Source organism: Chelonoidis abingdonii, chromosome 8, assembly GCF_003597395.2.
Source record: "Chelonoidis abingdonii isolate Lonesome George chromosome 8, CheloAbing_2.0, whole genome shotgun sequence".
Classification (NCBI taxonomy): Eukaryota; Metazoa; Chordata; order Testudines; family Testudinidae; genus Chelonoidis; species Chelonoidis abingdonii.
In genome coordinates this window covers 18507976-18528788 of record NC_133776.1, presented here as the reverse complement: position 1 = coordinate 18528788, position 20813 = coordinate 18507976, and the positions used below count along the sequence as shown (strand labels likewise).

At 42.0% G+C, this 20813-nt stretch overlaps 1 protein-coding gene across 2 annotated transcripts in view; it reads left to right on the top strand.

The window, feature by feature from the left end:
• Positions 1-19193, top strand: part of SERPINI1 (serpin family I member 1) — a 79626-nt gene extending 60433 nt beyond the window's left edge. For both annotated transcript variants that reach the window (XM_032776775.2, XM_075068412.1), the window contains exons 6-9: positions 2292-2389; positions 14640-14726; positions 16128-16217; positions 18027-19193. In XM_032776775.2, the coding sequence (XP_032632666.1) occupies positions 2292-2389; positions 14640-14726; positions 16128-16217; positions 18027-18103 (352 nt within the window). In that variant the 3' untranslated portion in view covers positions 18104-19193. The remainder of the gene's footprint in view (positions 1-2291; positions 2390-14639; positions 14727-16127; positions 16218-18026) is intronic.
• The last annotated feature ends 1620 nt before the right edge of the window (positions 19194-20813 follow it).

Sequence of the window (20813 nt, the reverse complement as noted above, 5' to 3'; positions counted from 1 at the left end):
GAAAATAAAACAGAGCTGGGGGGAGATAAGAGAGAACGTTCTTTTTCTTGGCTGGGTCCCAGGGAGGGGCCCCAAAAATGGGGCCAGGAGGCCCCACTAACTCTAAATCCACCACTGACTGTCATGTCACATAGGCTGGGGATACTGTATTGACTGATCCCCAGTCTCCAGCCTGCCTGGGCGGTACAGCAGACATGACCCTGTCCACTACCTCTCTCCACTCCCTTCTCCCCCCGTCCTCCCCTGAGTGTACGGTTAGCAGTGCTGACTGGAAACTAAAAGTCCAGTTATAGGTGTAACCACATTAGCCTCTGCTCTTCCCACTCCCAACACCCACCCCAGAGGCCTAGAAGAGAACCTGTCCTGCTGCTGCAGGAGGAGGGGCAGCTCAGTGCAAAGAGAGACAAAGAGAATGAGCTAGAACAGAGGTGGGCAAACTACGGCCCATGGGCCACATCCAGCCTGTGGGATCCTCTTGCTTGGCCTCCAAGCTCCTGGCCTGGGAGGCTCGCCCCTAGCCCCTCCCCTGCTGTCTCCCCTACCCCGCAGCCTCAGCTTGCTCAGCTGCCAGCACAATGTTCTGAGTGGTGGGGCTGTGAGCTCCTGGGGCAGTGCAGCTACAGAGCCTGACCTGACCCGGTGCTCTGTGCTGTATGGTGGCAGCAGTGGCGTGGCCCGGCTCCAGCCGGGCAGCGTGGCTGTAGCGCCACCAGCCACCGCTGCTCCAAGCAGCACAGTAAGGGGGCCTGGAGCAGGGGGGGGTTGGATAGAGGACAGGGGAGTTAGAGTTGGTGATCGGGGGAGGGACAGGATTGAATGGGGATAGGGGGCAGGCAGGAAGGAGTGGGAGTTGGATGGAGTAGCAGGGGGAAGTTGGGGACAGAGAGAAGGGGTGGTTGGATGGGGCAAGGGTCTGGGGGGGCGTGTCAGGAATGATAGGAGGAGTCAGATGGTGACAGGGCTCTAGGGGCAGTCAGGGGACAGAGAGCAGGGGTGTGTGGATGGGACAAGGGCCCGGGGGGGGGAGGGGGCGTAAGGGAACGGAGGGGTTGGATGGGGCAGGAGGCTCGGGGAGGAGGGGCAGATAGGAGGTAGGGGCTGACCCATGACCTCCTTCCCTAACCAGCCCTCCTTACAATTTACGAAACCCGACGTGGCCCTCAGGCCAAAAGATTTGCCTGCCACTGGGCTAGAACCAGGTAGGTACCCAAGCCCTGCCGAGCTTGCAGTTTAACCCTGGCCCCTCCCTTGCTCCAGGGAACAACCCTAGCTCCTGCCTCACTGTGCTTTTGCCCCCGGCCCCTTTTACAATCATTCCCCCGGGGGAGCCACAAATATGTTTGGTGTTGGACCCACAAAATGTTAATCTGGCCCTGTGAATGCATCATAGTCTCTAGCCATAAGCCTTGCTGAAGAAATTGTGTAATGAAACCCATCTATACTCTGTGCTTTCTCTTTTGTGACCCTACAGTTGTTGGCCGCATAATTGAAATTCTTTATAATTAATGTTCTGGTCATTTTACACAGAGCCTTTATTACATGAACATTCCCTGTTATGCTTTCTCATCTATCAATAGACCTCTGTGACATTTCTAATCTAGCTAAGGGTAGCCCTTTCTCATTATTACTTTGATAAACTCCTTCACTACAGGGCTTCCTAGTCTAGGACCCAATGCTGCACCATTGAAACCAATGAGACTTTGGCCACTGACTTCATTGGAAGCAGGACCAGAATGAATTGCTATAGCCTTCTTGGTATTCTGTGGGTTTTATTTTTTTTTTTTTTTAATAAAAACTGAGCATCTTTATTTTCCTAATCTTTCTTTTTGCCAACAGCTGTCTGTAAAGTTTCTGCACTCTTTTGCATCACTCATTGTTCCTATTATCTAGATTAAACTTAATTAGATTCGGTTTGATATTTGCTAGCTTTTTTCTCCTATCTGTTTAATCTAACTACATTGCTAAGTTTTTACAGGCAGGGATTTTGTGTATACTTCTTGTATGTAATAATTGTTAGCATATTTGGGGAGCTACTGCAATACAAATAGTAGTTAATGGACATTCGTGGGTAGAATATTCTATATCAATAAATATATGTATTTATAATGTATTTATTGGCATTTCTATAGTATGCATCATCAGACTATAGTATCTGAGTACTAAATTTGCTACTTTTTAAATTTAACTTGGTGTTTCAACCTCCATTAACTACAATTTACAAACATGCTAATAAAAATAAATACTACTAATACATCCTTGGATTTTGCAATTCTCTGTTATGCCCCCACCAGGTTCACAGCAGAACAGGAAGTTGATCTGAAAGATGTTTTGAAGGGTCTTGGAATCACAGAAGTATTCAGCAGAAATGCTGATCTCACTGCAATGTCGGGTAAGAGGCTCTTGTTTCCAGGCTTTCAACATTGAGAGAGAACTGAAAAGGACTGCAAAATTTGTTTTTGCCAATAATAATACAGGAGGTTTTTGTGACCCTCCAGAATTCTTGCAATATCCGACAGCGTGCATTTATCACAGGATTGTGACCTTTCCAAGAACAGTTTTAAGAGAGAGTATTTTACAGGCTTTACCAATCTGTGTGGGTTTTACCTTTGCTTAAGAACCCCCTACTCTTAGTGTTTTATAACTAGCAATGCTTCTGTGGCATGAGTAAAGAGAAAAAGGAACACTATGCAAAAGGTGGATCCCTCTGGCATGATGAACAATATTGAGGCCTCTTATAAAACAATATCATAGCTTCAGTGGTTCAATGGATTTGTTTTTCATCTCGTAGCTTGAATTCAAACAGCAAGTGACTTGTCATCTCTTACGCGAGGGGCCATTTGTCCACAGCATTAAGCTATCGTGTGGTTAATCATCTTCTGTGTAGAAGCAGCACTGGAAAGGAAAAGTTTTTAAGATTAAGGCACATGAGCACAAATAACTACATCTGCTGCATGTCTGTTCAAGCCAGTTGTCAGCATTTCACTTTCATACCTACCAAAATCCTTAATATTTAAAAATTCATTTAAAATAGAATCAGCAAAAAGAGCTTAATGAATGTTAAGTCCAGGAAAGGTGTTGAGCAGACAGTCGCAGGAAGTGACAGAGTGCCATCCTTCTCTGAGGAAATTACTCCCTTATCCGCAATAACAACAGGCACTTTTGTAGCACAAGCTCCCCCGTACTCAGTCTCCAGGCTCATTTGGTCCTTACTTTCTAGCTGCCAGCTATTGTGGTTTGAGCATTGGCCTGCTAAGCCCAGGGTTGTGAGTTCAATCCTTGAGGGGGCCATTTAGGGAAGTGGGGTAAAAATCTGTTTGGGGATTGGTCCTGCTTTGAGCAGGAGGGTGGACTAGATGATCTCCTGAGGGCCCTGATATTCTATGGTTCTATTGACAATTAGCTCACTATGGTAGTTCAATAGATTCTAAGGCTAGAAGGGACCATTATGATCATCTAGTCTGACCTCCAATATAGCGCAGGCCATAGAACTTCCCCCAAAATAACTTCTAGAGCAGATTTCTTGGCACAATGTCCTATATTGATTTTTAAAATTGCATTGATGGAGAAACTGTTGGAACAATTTACCACTTACTCTCACCATTAAAAATGTATGCTGCCTTTTCAGTCTAAATTTGTCTAGCTTCAACTTCAGCCACTCGTTCATGACATACCATTCTCTGCTAGATTGGAACACGCATTATTAAATTTTTGTTCCATATAGGTATTTAAAGACTAATCAAGTCACCTCTTCTCTTTGTTAAGCTTAATTGAGGCCATAGCTGCAGGATGTGGGGGGCTATATCCTGGGAACTATCCTGGGAACTAGTGACTCTAAAAAAGATTTGGGGATCACGGTGGATAATCTGCTAAACATGAGCTCCTAGTGTGATGCTGTGGCCAAAAGGGCTAATGCAATCCTTGGATGCATAGTCAGGGGTTCCACGAGTAGGAGTACAGAGGTTATTTTACCTCCATATTTAGCACTGCTGCTGGAACGCTGTGTCCAATTCTGGTGCCTGAAATTCAAGAAGGATGTGGAAAAGTTGGAAAGCGTTCAGAGAAGAGTCCCAAGAATGAACAAAGGATTAGAAAAGATTCCTTATAGTGAGACACTCAGGGTGTACTTTCTTTGTTCCTCGATGTATACACATTTATGTTTAGTCTTATTAAAATGCATATTATACCTCTACCCTGCTATAACGCGACCCGATATAACACTGGTTCGCATATAGCATAGTAGCAGTAGGGCTCTGGTAGCGTTTTAAAGGGTCCGAGGCTCCAGCTGCTGCGGGAAGCCCAGGGCCCTTTAAATCACCTCTGGAGCCCTGCCACCACTACCCCGGGTCTGCAGCAGCGGGGCTCTGCTGGTGATGTCTGACGAAGTGAGTATTCACCCACAAAAGCTTATGCTCCAATACTTCTGTTAGTTTATAAGGTGCCACAGGACTCTTTGTCGCTTTTTACAGATCCAGACTAAGACAGCCACCCTTCTGATACTTGACAGTATTATCTTTATCAACCAAACTTGTAATCTCATCAGAAAAAGATATCAAGTTAGTTTGACAGAATCTGTTTTCCAGAAATCCATGTTCATTTGCACTAATTACATCACCTTCCTTTTGTTCTTTATTCGTTAAGTCCTATAGCAGCTGCTCCATTATTTTCCCCGGGATCGATGTCAGGCTGACAGGCCTATAATTACCCACGTCATCTCATTTACCCTTTTTTAAAAAATTGCCACAACATTAGCTTTCTTCCAGTTTTTTTGAACTTCTCCAGTGCTCCCAGTCTTATTGAAAATCAACATTAATGATCCAGTGAGCTGCTTGTTGTAATTTACATTTATATAGCTCTGTCTCCCTTGTCCCAGAACACTTCGCTAGTCTTAACAAACTGATACACAATCTATATCAAACTTCAGTGTGGTGTGGACATTAGAAGTTGGACTGTGGGAAGAAAACAGCCATAATTACTGAGTCACTGCCATGCTGGGCTGGATTTGAGCTGTTAAGCCATATCCAGCACACAAACTCCAGAGTAACCCAGTGCCCACAGAAATACTGGTTGAGTTGTTCATGCTGTGGCCTTCTGCTTGCAATACTTATTCTGCATTAGCTCTGCAGTTGTGGGATTTTTTTTTGATACCTTGGTTGTCCTCATGGGATCCTACAGTCTTTCTTTCATTCTCAAGGCCCTACATTGCAGCCACTGTCCTTCCACCCAGAAAGCTGTAGACCCGGGGATGTCAAACTGGGGGTCGCAAGGTTATTACATGGAGTTTATGAGCTGTCAGCCTACACTTCCAAACCCCACTTCGCCTCCAGCATTTATAATTGTGTTAAATATTTTTTTTTTAAAATAATTTATAAAGGGGGTCGCACTCAGGTTTGCTGTGTGAAAGGGAGTCACCAATTCAAAAGTTTGAGTACCACTTCTGTAGCCCTTTTGGGTTGCTGCTGAGTCATGAGAAGTCTCCTTTCTCTATTACTTTCTACTGAAAATCAGAGTCGAGTGAAGGTTTTCAAACAGCAAAAAGGTTTTTTTTTTAAGCTGAAACTTTCACCAGAAATGTTTAAGGTTTTGTTTTCCAAATGTTTCCTTTTTCCTTCACCACTGTTCTTTCTCCCCCACCCCCGTAAACCCACCCCATCTCTCTGTGTGTCTCTCTCTTTCCCCCCCCGCCCCCCATTACATAAAATGGAAAAAGGAGAGGGCAGGACAAATAAAAATGAAAAAAATATATACAAAAAATTGTGCCCTTTTAAAACCTGTGGAATGAATTTTCCACATTTTTTCATGAAAAATGTCTTCCGTTGTTTTGATGACCAGTAGTGGAAATGCTGATCCCACAGTAATCTGTAACTCTTACCCAAGAAAAATCTTAAAATGAATGTATTGAAGATAATTTTGGAAGTTGGGTGGTGGTGGGACCATCTCTCCCTCCCAATCTCTTTTTGATGTAGTATCCAATAGGGAAATGGAGTATGTCCCTTTATTTCACTCCATATACAACCCAAAGAGAGGCATAAACATCAGTGAGCAGCCTTGTGCACAGGAGAGCAACAGATGGATTGAATTTGTTAGTGTTTAATCCATAATGATTTGTTCAAAGATTGTATATTTCATACAATTATGTCTTGCAAAAGAGAGTTTAAGACCACATATATATCTTGCTTGGACAATTTAACTTTGCTTTTTAGAGACACAGAGGCACTGGATTTATGGCTTATTACAACAATCTGTAACCAACAATAACCCCCCTTTTGTATCCTGTGACTAGAGAAGTGTTAATGGACAACTTCACCTTAACTGGTCTCTTAGCATATGTGTTAACTGCTTACGATAAACAATCTGTTCCACCTTGTATTTAGTTCTGCAGCTCTGAGGGCTTGCCCATGCTTACAATGCAATGGCTTAGACACTAGCTACACCAATGGGAGGGGTTCTCCCAATTGCTAGATAATCCACCTCCCAGAGAGGCAACAGGTGGGTTGACAGAAGAATTCTTCCATCCACCTAGCACCATCAGTGGCTATTAGCCAGGATGGTCAGGGATGCAACACCATCTTCTGAGGGTCCTTAGCCACTGTTTGCCAGAAGCTAGGAATGGATGACTCATTTGATTGCCTGATCTGTTCATTCCCTCTGAAGAACCTGGCATTGACCACTGTCGAAAGACAGGATACTGGGCTAGATGAACCATTGGCCTGACCCAGGATGGTCATTCTTATGTTCTTAGGACTGGTTGGCTTAACTATGCTGCTCATAGTGGGATTTTTCACAACTCTCACCAACGTAGTTAAAACGACCTATTTTTCTAGTGTTGACCAGGTGTGAGAATCTTTCCCAGACCTTAAGAGCTCTGTATAGCTCGAAAGTCAGGGTTGGTCTGCACTGGGAACTTCTAGCTATGTCTCTCAGGGAGTGTAAAAAAAAAAAAAAAAATATCAGCACCTTTTTTGATGTAACTAAGCCGACCTAACTGCCAGTGTAGATAGCACTTGATTGACACAAGAATACTTCAATTGGCCTGGCTATTGCCTCTCATAGAGCTGGATCATCTATGCTGATAGGAGAAACCCTCCTGTAAGCATAGTTGGTGTCTACACTGAAGCGCTACAGCAGCCAAGTTGCAGTGATGCAACTCTGCCAGTGTAGCATTTTAAGTGTAGACATAGCCTTGTCTCTTTCATTACAGAAGTTTGTCCAATAAAAACTATTACCTCATCCTCCTCATCTATTTAAAGATTAAGTTCTTTATAGTGTAATGTAAAGCATTAAGTACAGCGATTATTAATGTTGCTGCACTCTAATTTTTCCCACTGAATGTCTGAGGCAATGTCTAAGGACCTTCATAGTTTGCCTATTTCTTAATTTAATAAAGTAATATTTTTAAATTACTTGGAACTTTGTCTTGACAAAGTTAACACCAGTGCTGCGGTTACTTTCCTTTCTTACAAAAGGTTTCTTTTTTGGTTGTTTTTGTTCTCTTTTTTTGTTTACTCCAATGTCAGACAAGGAAAAGAACTTCTGGGCAAAAAATTTAAAAGCTTCCATTTTAAATTGATCTACAACGTGCCTGGTTCCACAACATGCCTGGTTAACAGTGGTTTGATATCCAAAAATTCTCTCACAGATCCGTGCATACATTTTTTGGAAAATGTAGCACTTAATGAAAGTTAAATACAAACAATTGGAAGCTTTTTTAATTCAGTGAAGTACACCTATTTAGATGTTGTTAAAATGTAAGTAGATTAAATAAAAGAAAATACAGAAAGGCTTTAAATGAACACTGGCACTTTTTTTAATCACTTTTTTCTGCTACTGCCTTTTGAATTATTGCCATGTAAAGCCTCTTGAATTTCTAAGGCTCGAGGAGATCTGATTGAAACTTCAGGATTTCAATTTCTTGGAAATTTCTGAAATTTGAAAAAAGTTTTCATTCCAAATACGAACACAGACTAGAAACTTTAAAATCTCTTGCAGAAAGAAAATTCTGAAAAAAGTTTTCAGAATAATCTAAACTCTCAAAAAAAAAAAAAAATAGAGCCACCAGTTAACTCTTAAGGTCTGCCTGGGGCTCCTCCTGGGGGGGCCTAGTCCTTTGTTCATGGTGCAACATAGGAAAACTTGACTGTCCACCAAACTTGACTGTCCGGAGGATGAAGAAAGTTGGCCTGTAGGATTATGGGATACTTTTGATGGACTCCTAGAGCATGAGTTCTGTGGGGCTGCACGTAAACTGCAAAGCAGTAGAGCTTGAAGTCTGGCCTCTGGTTTGATTTAGGCTTGGAACTTCCATTCCTGTGAGATCCTGGGACCAGAGGTGCTGGAACATTTTTTTATAGTGGGGGTGCTGATGATGGAAACCGTGTATTTGATGTTTGTTAATACTACTTCAAGCCAAGTGGTGTGGTAGCATCACTGCCTGGGACAGGCCCTGGGTTAGTGCAATTTTGTGTATACGGAAGGGTTTACATAATGAGTTCAATCCCTGGGCTTACACTGTAGTGTTGACGTACCCTGAGAGCCCCTGTTTGAGCCAGACTTCCTAGGTTTCTGTAGCAGGGATGCTGGAAGCCCAGGACCACAACCTTAATTTCCACCATTCTTATTATTTGTATTGCAGTAACACCTCAGAGCTCCATTTCTGGAGCAGGTGCTGTACAAATCCAGAACAAAAGACATTCCCTGCCCCAAAGAACTTACTATCTGGTTGTTCACTTTTGTACCTCATTCATCTCAGAAAATGGAAATAGACTAGTCAGCTTTACTGCAGTGTCTGGATCATGAACAGTAAAGGGGAATATTTGAATCCGAATGTTAGTCTTAGAGGTAGCATGCTTGTGGGGGCAAAAGCTCTTTGGCACCCTCTAAAGCTGACGTGGGAAACTGAGGACATGTCATTATCTGTTTCTGGTCTAATTCACATACTCTGCTCTTTGGATCCCTCTGTGCAAAAGGGGAAAACAAGTTCTCTGAACTTCCTGGCAGGAGTAATGTGCATATAACTGAGGAACTCCACAGGTGCCCAAGACTGAACATTCTGTATTTGCCATGAAATGAAAAAAAACATGAAACTGCTTCTGTTGATATTGAGTTTCATATATATAATATAATATTTTGTTTACACAGACCCTAAATTTGAGGTCTGAACTGTTCAGCATGGTTTAAGAACTGTTTTGGAGCAGCTAAATTCTGCCTCACTAGAATACTCCCTGTATTTTCAGCTGAATATGGTAATTCTCGCATTCTGTCCTGAGGTGATATATAGTGCTTTGTGTGCACTGCTAAAATGGTAACTTGCCTTTATCCCCAGAAGGGACCTGCATTTCAATGAGGAATGAAATGATTTTAAGGCAGAATCTTACAGGACGGAGTGGGTGGAGGTACATCACCCCTGTAGGGGTTCCTGGAGGCATTGTGGTTGAGGTAGCTATCCTTTCTCTTGAGGAGAATAGGCCAGGGAAGCCCCTACTACACACCTTTCCAGTTACTGAAAACTTGAGGATATTTTGAGGCACTTCAGAATGGCTTGACTGAATACCACTGTGTTCACAAGGATGTGAAGTGCAAAGGCAGATTAAATTTACTATCAAGGTCATGCTTGCTAGAAGGAATAATTTGAATAACTCTTACACATTCCTGGGCTCCTAGGCTGGAATTTTCAAAGGAGTCTGTAGAGCTTGATACCCAAATTCTACTGAGTTTCTGTGGGATTTGGGCTTCTAACTGCCTCAGGCTCCTTTTGAAAATCTCAACCTAAATTAACAGTAGCTGCTGTGGGAAATGGCCAGAGCATTTTAGTGGACAGTTCAATTAAAAACCTCATTCATTATGCAGAGGTTTAAAAAAAAAAAAATCAAGTAGGGTATATAAAGGGGAGAGAATATACTGATGAGATATTAATGCTATTATACAAATTTATGCATCTTAAGCTGTAATACTTTGGTCAATTCTCTCAATCTCGGAGCTATAGCAGAAAGAGAACGGGTCCAGAAACAGGGTGACAAAAATGATTATGCTTTGATATGGAGAGAGACTGAAAAGACTGGGATTGTTTTATTTAGAGAGGGGATGAATAGGACAGGATGTGATAGAGACGTATAAAATAATAAATTGTACAGGGATGGAAAACTGGAATGAGGTATTACTCTTCTCTCAGTATAAGAACAAAGACAGCCAGTGGAGCTGAAAGGCAATCGATTTAAAATTGATAAAAAGAATACTTTTCTTTTAATGTAAAATTCACCCCCAGTGCTCGTTGCCACTGGATATCATTGAGGTCAAGAGCCTAGGATTCAAAAACAGATTTATATGTTTATGTGGACAATGAAAAGTATCCACAGTTACACAGATAGGCATGAACCTGGCGCTAACTGACAAACTTCTCCTGTGAGCAAGTTAGGCCATAGCTATGAAATTTCGTGCACCTTCCTCTGAAGCATGTGAACCAGTCCTGACTACGTTAGAAGCAGCATGGACTAGATGTGTGAGTTTCTGTGCTCTGTAGTCTCTATTCACTGTGCAGCGCTTTTAAGGTTCAGATCCTGCTATCATTTGCAGCCAAGCACATTATTATAGGGCTACACCCTGAATAAGTGTTGTTGTTAAGTGTTTCAGGATCAGGCCCTACCCGCACAACACCCACTAAGGATAACAGTGATAGGGCCCAGTCCTGCCAAGTGCTGAGCACACTCAGTAGCCACACACTTCATTGGAAACTAAAGGTCCTCAGAACCAGGCACAATCAAGAGTTTTGCCACTGGGTTTCAATGGAGAAGGTTCAAACACCTGATACTTCAATTAGCATCTTCCCTAAGGCAGGATTGAGTGGTTTCTCAGCCATTAAGCATAACAGGGTGAGTGAGGTACTACCTTTTATTGGACCAACTTCTGTTGGTGAGAGAGAGAAACTTTTGAGAGCTTTCTGTTAGCTCAGAAGCTTGTCTCTCTCACCAACAGAAATTGGTCCAATAAAAGGTAGTACCTCACTCACCTTGTCTCTGTAATATCCTGGGACCAACATGGCTACAACAACACTGCAGCCATCAAGCATAAGCATTCCTTAGGATTTAAGACTACCGTGTGCTTATAGTTGGCATTTTTCTTACTCCAAAGGGTTTCCTCTCGATAAATACGTTGGTCAGCTCAAATATTTTGTAAGCAGAGTCAGGATGAGCTCTGCCCTGACATCTGGTGGTGAATTATGGGGAATGTGGAAAGGAATTTCAGGTAGTTGCATTGGCACAGCCACCTCACCTAGCATAGCCCATGGCAGCCTGGGATTGTTATTTTGACAGCTCTGGGATCCCCAATATCTTTGTTGTTGGGGCAGGAAGAATAAAGTGGTGTTATCCTGATTATGTGAATGAGAAACTATGAAACTGCTTTATGACAGAAATGACTCAACCTTAATTAAGTAGCACTTGCTAGACAAGGGACATGGGTTCCAAAACCCAGTGAATTGAGAGAGGTTGGGGACTGGTGTGTGTACCTGATGGTATGGGCCCCTTTTGAGGGTCTGGAACACCAATTGCACATCCTCCTCTCTCCACTGTTAAAGAGTAGAGCTAATTTTGATTCCATTAGGATGTCCATCTAAGGCGCTGAGCGAATTCAGTTGGGCCAATGTGCCCAGCACTGGGCTCCCCTACTGTGAGCTGAAATCGCTAAGAGTGAAATCATAAAGAGACTGGAATTACTGAAGCTGAGAGCACTGAGTGGTGTTTAACTAGTGGGGAGCTGAAGACTATTGCTAAGCGGTGCAGAGCACGAGGAGTTTGCAGCATGTTGGAGCAGCCTATGATCAGTGAGCGGAGTGGAGCAGTTGCGGGGATGGCTGAGTGTGCTCGTGGTTGGCTGGAGGAGCGGCACAGTGGTGTAGTGGAGCTGGTCGGGTGAAGACCTGCAGCAGAACTCCACGAGAGGCGAGCAGCTTGGCCTGGCCCACGTAAGGTGCCCCTACCACTCTGTGTGGGCCCCACCAGCTGTGTGGCCCCCCCCTATTTCCACCAGGCTGAGGGGGTAAAACTCTGCAGATAAAACTTGTTTGAACTCGGGGTGGCATTGACCAGAGACTTGGTTGATGGACTTGGGTGATTGGACTAAGACCCTAAGGGGGAAGGAATTGCCAAACATACTTGGAGGTGAGTTTTTTTGCTTATGGTTGTTGCCACATTGTTCCCTCCTTTATTAAAAGGATTTTGCTACACCAGACTCCATCCTGCAGAGGGGAGTATTGCCTCCTAGAGGGCCCGGGGGGTGGTATGTAAGTGTCCAGGTCACTGGGTGGGTGCCGAGCCGGTTATGCATTGTGTTATTGAAACAGAACCCCTGGATACTGAACCCGGCCCTTGTTGCTGCCAACTCAGAGGGGCAGAAGGGTTACAATTTAATCAAATTGGCTAGAAGGGGGACTATTATAGGAGTGAGATGTAAAAGAGAGACTTCTAGCTATGTCAATAATTAGAAGTGTTCATCAGAATAATTCTATTATAATTGACTGTTTTTGCATATAGCACTTACTGCTGAGAATTTACTTGTGCCATGTGACAGAGTGGGTGTAGCTTAGATCTGGCTCAGCACTCTGAACTTCCTAAAGGTCTCCACATCTGCTGAATAGGGAGATAGTTGATTAGTTCTGGGTGATTAACCAGTCAATAAGGTGATTCAATTAGTCTGCTATGGACTGTTAAATGGGCAACAGAGAAGTAGAGGGGGAAAAGAGCTGGATGTCTCATCTCTCTGAGATTCTTTACTTTTCTCTCCCTACTCCCTCACCCCCCATCTAAGGGCTATGCTGAAGCTTTGGAAAAGCCATATGGTGATAGAACATGAAGTTGCTGAGATATTTGTAAATAAAATGTGAGCATATGTGAAGACTGCTTATGAAGAGAAATTCAGAGTGAGGGAGCACACCCCATGATGTGCCAAAAAGCTGCAGTTCATTCTTCAGAAAGTTCATTTTATTTAAGTCTGAATACTTTCCTATGAGTGGTAGCTTTACAGGAAGACTAGATTTAACCACTTGGCCTCTGGATTAGCAGTGTAAATAAACCATTTAGACAAACAGTAAAGTGCAAAAAGTAATGATCACATGGGAGCACTTCACACATTATATTTGAGATCTTTCTATTAATAGCTGTTATGTCAATACCTAAATGAGTGAGATTTGTGCTTAGTCCGTAAACAGATGCTTTGTGACAGATGTGCTAAAAATAATACAGTGGAGGCTCTTTCTCCCTGCTTTCAAGACAACAGCAGCATTTCTGAAAGCTAGAGCTGAAGCCTAAATCTTGTACAGTACTTAGTCTCCTGTAAGTTTTTACCACATATGGTCCCATAGGAAATCAGTTGGGCCTTTTGTTGAAGAGATGCTGAGCAGCTGAAGTGTGAGAGCTAGTTCATTTCAGAGCCAACATAGCTTATCTTGAGTTAATGAGACCTACTGGAGTCATGTGATAGGCAGGGCTATCTTTTTTTCTCAGTTGTTTACTTTAGTACCAGAACCATTATCTTTTGTTATGAGAGAGAGCTGACATAAATGTAGATCAACTACAAGAATATTCCCACAGGCTTTTCTTATGGTGATGATTCAGTGTGTTCAGTTAATGATTTGATAGCAGGTATTGTGTACTAAGGGTTATGTCATGGAAGGCTTCAGAAATAGGTTATTGATTTGCTTCTTAGTTTAGATTTTGCATGTTGATTTATTTCCCTGTTATGAACACTCTCTATTTCTTTCCTAGCTCTCAATTTTATTCTCTCTCGTCTATGTGAATATGAGCTATTTCATAGCGCATGCACTTGTGTGGGTATATGTACAGCATAGATCTAATCCACTGTGTATCTACTACTTCTGTAATATATTGTGTTGCTGGGGTAGGGTGGAAAATTGTTAATAATAGTACTAACTAGGAGTGTAAGGGCCTATTCCCAGGACCTGATAAGGTCTGATCCTACTGCCATTGAAGTCGATAGCAAACCTCCCAATGACTTCAATAGAAACAGGATCAGATCCATATTGACTTGCTGGGATGGGAGAGAGAGCACACGACGGAGAAAGCAAAAGCCCAATCCCTCTCCCAGTGAACTCAGAGTCAATGACAAAATTTCCATTGGCCTCACTAGGTATGAAGGTGAATCCTTGGTGATCGCTGGTGGTGATTCTATGCAATACCATCTGACGTTTAATTTATAAAGTCAGGATGGGAAGAAAATATGCATGAAAAATTTGGGCCTGATTGTGCAAGCTCCTCCTAGAAGTTTATATAGCATCTTTCACCACTGGTCCCAAATGGAGAAACAAATAACCACTCTCTGCTTGTAGTGTTACATCCTTTCCTCTCCAGCTTTTGGTCTGCCTTGTCTGTTTAGAGTTTAAGCTCTTTAGGGTATGGACTGTCTTTTTTATTCTGTGCTTATATGGTACCTAGCAATGAGGGCTCTGTCTCAGTTGGTTTTTCTAAGTGCTACTGTGATACAAATAATAGTTAAATAAAAATATAAACAAGGAAAAGGCTGTTTAAAACCAAGATGGGGGAGGAAGCCATCGCAGTTGAATCTGCCTTTTAAAAGCTTCACTTTTTACTAACCCACTTTAAAATGTCTCTTTATTTCTTCCCGCCTCCCCCCAGATAATGAAGAGCTTTACCTTGCTAAAGCAATTCACAAGTCGTTCCTAGAAGTTAATGAGGAAGGTGCGGAAGCTGCTGCTGCCTCAGGTATCTGACTCTGAAAACCTGAACTAAATTATAGGTCTGGCTGCCCTGTATTAATTAGTATTTTAAAAATGCCTTGGCACGGAGCCGAAAAGCTGAGCACAATACAGCATGAAGACAGTCTGGCAAGTGTCCCTACTTCCCAGAGAGGATGCTGGAAATTGAAAATGCCAACATTTTCTTAGTATGAGTGGGTCATAAAGTGTCTCAAGTGCTCGGCAGAAAATATTGCTTCTTTCTCCCATTTCCTTTCTAATGAGAGGTGGGAGGCTACATGCTGCATTTTTGAAGATAGATTTTCTTTCTGGAACTTGAATCTTGGCAATTTGGAATGGTTGTGGTAGCTTTATTTTTCCCCATCGTGTGTGATTTGCTAATTGAGACGGTCTGTGTGTTTTCTCCAAAACAGTTACCTCAGAGAGATTGTTGTGTTTTAATAAGCACTTAAACAGGGATGTGAGCAGGAATGCAATAACTGGAAAAAGCTAGCTTGCCAGCAGTGATGTTTCAGGGGCCAGATTGTGAAAATACTTGGTTGTCACAGGCAAATCTTGACTCTCCCTCTTCCAAATGAGTTACTTCATTTGCCAACTTGCTTGTATTACTATGTGATTTTTCTCCATAAGCACTTGTACTATTCTTCGAGCAAGAGAAAAGCAGCACCCTTTGTAGTCAATCCCGGTGATTCTTTTGAGCTTGGCATTTAACAGTCATGTGGGCAGGGATTATTGGCATGCATAGGTTTTTTTTGCCAATATAGTCAAAATGAAAAAGTTGTTAAACTCTTTTTTAAATAATAAAGCCCTAGTGAAAACCTTAGAAGATTTCCAAATATAAGAAAATACCAAAGGGCCAAAAATCTGCCTGTCTCCTCATATATTTTGCTTTTGACTTTATTCTTTAAAATACAGTAAACAACAAAGAGCTAAATTAAAAATTTCAAGGTCAGCCCAGACCCTTAACTCTTCTTCTATCTAATAAGGAGTTAATGTGAGTACCAGGGTCAGGCTTAGAGATCTGTGGAGCACAATAAGAGTGGTTAGTGATACTGTCTACTGTAATACATTTTCCTTTGAAAGGGAATGGCCTTCATTACCCAGAGGTTCTGCCTTTTTGTAAGTTATAAGCTGTTCCATCATCACTGAAAATAAATTGTGCCGTTGCTCATTGTTAATCATTCTCGGCGCATACATAGACATGTAATTACTTTGGAAGTCTGCTTCCTTTTAGATTAGATGGTTCATGCTATTAGTTGGTGACAGTGCAATCATGTGGGCTTTAATTCCCATTCATGGGCTTTACAAGTATCACGTGTGAAGAAGTTAATATGCTGTATCTAGGGAGAGTATTGGGAAGATAAAGTAATACCTGACATGCTGCTTGTGTGTGTTTTCTCCCCTTTAGGAATGATTGCCATTAGTAGAATGGCTGTGCTGTACCCCCAGGTTATAGTCGATCATCCATTTTTCTTTCTGGTCAGGAACAGGAGAACAGGTAAGTGTATGCGGTTTCCAAGCTGCTTTCTCGTTGTTTACAGTGAATTTCCATCAGACCCATGCAACAGAGGCTGTTTTGGATTAATAAACTGGTCTCAGAGTGTAATTTTTTCTCTACTTTCTGCTCTGCGGTGCTTTGTGTTGAGGAATTTTAACTAATCTCTCAACACACATTCCTTTAACACTCCTCCCCGACCCCAACCTCACACAGGAATAGCCTGGAAAATATTATTGCTCTTTTTTTGATAAGTGATTGTAGGAAAAATTCACCAATGAACTTCCTGAGGGTTGAGGCAAAATTGTCATTGTAATCTTAAACCATAGCTCTACATTTGACTTCATCAGGGGACGCAGTCGTGACTCCCCTTGTGCAGTCAGCATTCTTGGAACACACCCTCTGACTTCTGTAAGAGCTTTGCTTTAGAAAGTCGAGCAGAATTTGCCCCAATACCAAGTGATTTCCAGAAAGGACAGATATTGCAGTTACGAATAATTCTATGGTGCCGTTGGTATATATTCTGTGGCAGGCAAGGATGAGAACAGTATTCACTGGCAATATGGCCTCTGATGAAGCAATGTATTGGTTTGATTTTTGTAATTTGTTCTTGGTAATGTTGTGGAGGTGACTGGATAACAAATAGCATGTTACTATGTGGCCACACAGGAGCTGGAGCTGTCTGTTATGACATCTCACCTAGTCTGGCGCAAAATTCAGTAGCTTCAGTTCACAAGGGTTTTAGTGCGTCTGAGATCAGTCTGGCCCAGCATGTGCAAGATATGTTTTCTTATTATTAAACATTCATATTGCAGTACTGCCTAGCATTGGGGCCCTATTGTGCTAAGTGCCGTACAAACATTAACAGCCTTTGTCTCAAACCTTGCACCTGGTGAGCTAGGTGCATCAGAGACACCCTACCAATGTACTGTCCAAGAGGATTAAGCTACAGTGAACTAAACTCTTATTACTTCTGAATGAAGGCATCCACACAGGGCTTAATACATGATAATTTATGTCCATTTACTGAGTGTTCCAGAGAGATGAGGAAGGGGAATCTGATGGGTGTCACAGAAGACTACAAAACCCTAAATCTGATAGTGTCTAGTGAGCAATTTATACACTGAAGATGTGCTATGTATGGGAACTGAATGGCTGAGAACAGTAGTGCTGGTATATAGAACTTTTCACCTCTTGGTATCCATTCAAATGAGGAACAAGTCCAGTAAAAGACCAAATTTTCATTCTTTTTGAAATCATTGGGAGCCTTACCAGTGATTTCAATAGTAGAAGGAACATGAAGTTACCATGCAAGTTGCCTGTGGGCAGATGTCCACATTTCAGTTGATACTAGCTGGCAGCCTTCTTGAGATCCTCTGTCTAGAAGCCAAGGACTGAAAGGATGTGGAGACTGAACTACCCATTGACATCAGTGATGGTCCCTCTAAAGCCCAATGAAGTCCATATACATCTTTCTATTGATTTCAAGGGCTTTGGAGCAAGCCTCTGGAGTGTGTTGAGGTGTGTTGTCAGAGCAGTGGAGAAGTTTTCATTGCTTCTGTCTGTGCTGTACCTGTTCTGAGTACAAACAGAGGAACTCATTCTCCAAGTCTATCAATCCATCACCTCTCATGGATACTGAATTCAGATGCATATATATGTATGTGCGCGTACACAAAATTAATAAACGTTGTGCCCTATAAAATCTGTATCTTGATGAATAAATCACCAATAACTTCAAACAATAGAGAGTGGTTTAGAAGTGTGTCCTTCTGTGTGGTTCTGATTTGTGTGTTCTCTCATTTGGTTCAGGTACTATCTTGTTCATGGGAAGAGTCATGCACCCAGAAGCAATGAATGCAAGTGGCCATGACTTTGAAGAACTTTAACTGATAACGCCACACACTAAAAAGGAAAGAAATAAGCACACTGAGTTTATAATTGATATATTTAAGGTTTGCCGTGTTTTACAATGTACCTTAAGACACTGTTTAAATACTTCCATATTTAACGCGGTTTAAGTTACAAGCCAAGCTTATGGAGGAAAGCTTTCAGTATTAAAATAATGGTTCTGTTGCTGTCATTGTGCTTGCTGTGTCAGTCCTTAAAATAAAATTGTATACATGTCAACAGCTGTGTTTCTTATTTTAGTGAATTGTAATGCAAAAGTTTGTTAATTTGTAAGTACTGTATTGGTTACATCTCAAAGCTAACATGATCAGTAAGACCGCAGTAGAATGTCTGTTTTAAATAGTACCAGTGCCAAAACTTGACAAATTATTCATCCAGTTCTATTAATTATTTGAAAAATGTAGTCTCTCTCGAAATATTTGCAAGCAGATTGTAATATCTTTAATTCATACATTATTTGAATGCTCTTAGGCAAATCTTTTTAACTCTCTGGATTGATTATGAACTGTTCTGAAAGTAAGTATTTGGTATTCACTGTGCTGGTTCATTGTGATTGTTCAGCTAAGACTCGTGGGGTGAAATCCTGACCTCCTTGATGTTTGTGTAAGACACCCACTGACTTCAGTGGAGCCAGGAGTTCGTGCATGGTGACATTTAATCTGTTGGATAACTGTGGTAGCCCTTCTTCTGTGAAGACTCCCACATGAGAATCTAAAATGCTGTTTTTGTGAATACTCCTGCATGTGACTTTGAAATTCATTTTCCGTGAATGCTGATGCCAGTAAAACTCAATCGCATGAATGTTTGTGAATAGTGAGCACAGAACAGATGTGAGCATGACTGAACTGAAATCATTTACATAGGCGCATAAATATTTGTGGATATTTTTTCCACCTCACTCCTCCCCCACCCCAATGTTTGCCTGGCTCTACTAAGTAATTCTATCTCCGCAGCTCTCTCACAGCAGTGAGCAACGAGGGCATTTCTACAAAAAAGGCTTTTTCAGATAATCCTAAAATGTGTGAAAATGATGTTCAGTTTGTGAAATAAATGTCTAATGAAATCTAATCCTCTTTCTTCCTAAATTTCTTATTGAGAACAAAGTGCCAGATGGAACAGAATGATACATGCAACAATCTAAATATTAGGTGGGACAATAAATGTCACCCCCCACTCACAGGAAGGAAGAGAAAGTACCCGCCAGTGCCAGACACTGACATATAATTATCACTTCCCACTTTGTGTAAAATATAAAATGAACTGTAATTACTACCAAAGGTGAAAGGGAAAAGGAAAGAAGGTGGTAGGGCCGGAATCCAATCTATGGCAAAAAATACAGTCTGCAGATAAGAGGTGATATGGTTCCTTCTTCCAGTCAATAGGAATTTTGCCTTTGGATTCAGTGGGAGCAAGATGAGGCCTAATTTCTGAAAAAGTTATTGGCTGAGCTTTGGGTAGAATCATTCATAGGATTTCCTGGTATGTTTTCAGTTTAAACCAGTCCCTCGCAGGCACTGCTTACATGCTGTACAAGGGACAGAACGTCCAAAACTTGACGCTGTTGTTCGTGGGACTCTTATATGCTCCCAGGCTCAAAGCTTGAGTCTAGTGCTCAGGCCAAAGAGCTTGCTGAGTGCTGGGGAGAAGTGTTGAGAGCAATGAAAGGAAACTTAACTGAGCATGCGCCTCCCACGCCAGACTGCAGAACGATGCTCTCCATGGAGGCTAGTTACAAATGCCTCATGGAAACTGGGCAGGAGGATCCATGGAGTGGCTGATACGCTCCCCACCTCAGGCTGGCCGAGCCATTTGAGCAACAATCTAGCAGCACCTTCTGCAGTGGAACTGCCCCAGTACTGCAACAAATTGACCTTACAAAATTTCATTGTTTTGTGTTCTGCACCCTTAGTAAGAATTTACAACCCCAATATCGCCTCCACAGAGAATCCTATTTCCTAATGAGCCCCCAAATTAATTCAGAACTTGGAATTTATATTTTCATAGATTCCAAAGCCAGAAGAGACCATGGTGATCATTGAGTCTGACTTCTTGTATACTTTATTTACTTGGTCCTGCCTTAGCACAGGGGGCTGGACTTGTTGACTTCTCATGGTCCCTGCCACCTTATATTTCTGTGAGTCTATGATAACACAGGTCATAGAACTTCCCGAAATAATTCTTAGAATTTTCCCTTTGGAAAAACATCAAAGCTTGATTTTAAAATTGCAAGTGATGAAGAATCAATCCTGACCATTGGTAAACTGTTCCAGTGGTTAATTACCCTCACTGTTAAAAATGTGTGCCTTGTTTCCAACCTGACTTCCAGCCATTGTATTGTGTTAAATCTTTCTTCGCTAGATTGGTGAGCCCACTGTCATATATATGTTTCCCTATGTAGGTACTGGTAAACTGTGCTGAAGTCACCCCTTAACCTTCTCTTTGTTAAGCTAAATAGATACTCAAGGAGCTCAAACACTATAAGGCATGCTTTTCTAATCTTTAAAAGCAGCAGAGAATCCTGTGGCACCTTATAGACTAACAGACGTTTTGGAGCGTGAGCTTTTGTGGGTGAATACCCACTTCGTCAGACGCAGGTAGTGGAAATTTCCAGGGGCAGGTATATATATGCTAGCAAGCAAGCTAGAGATAACGAGGTTAGTTCAGTCAGGGAGGGTGAGGCCCTGTTCT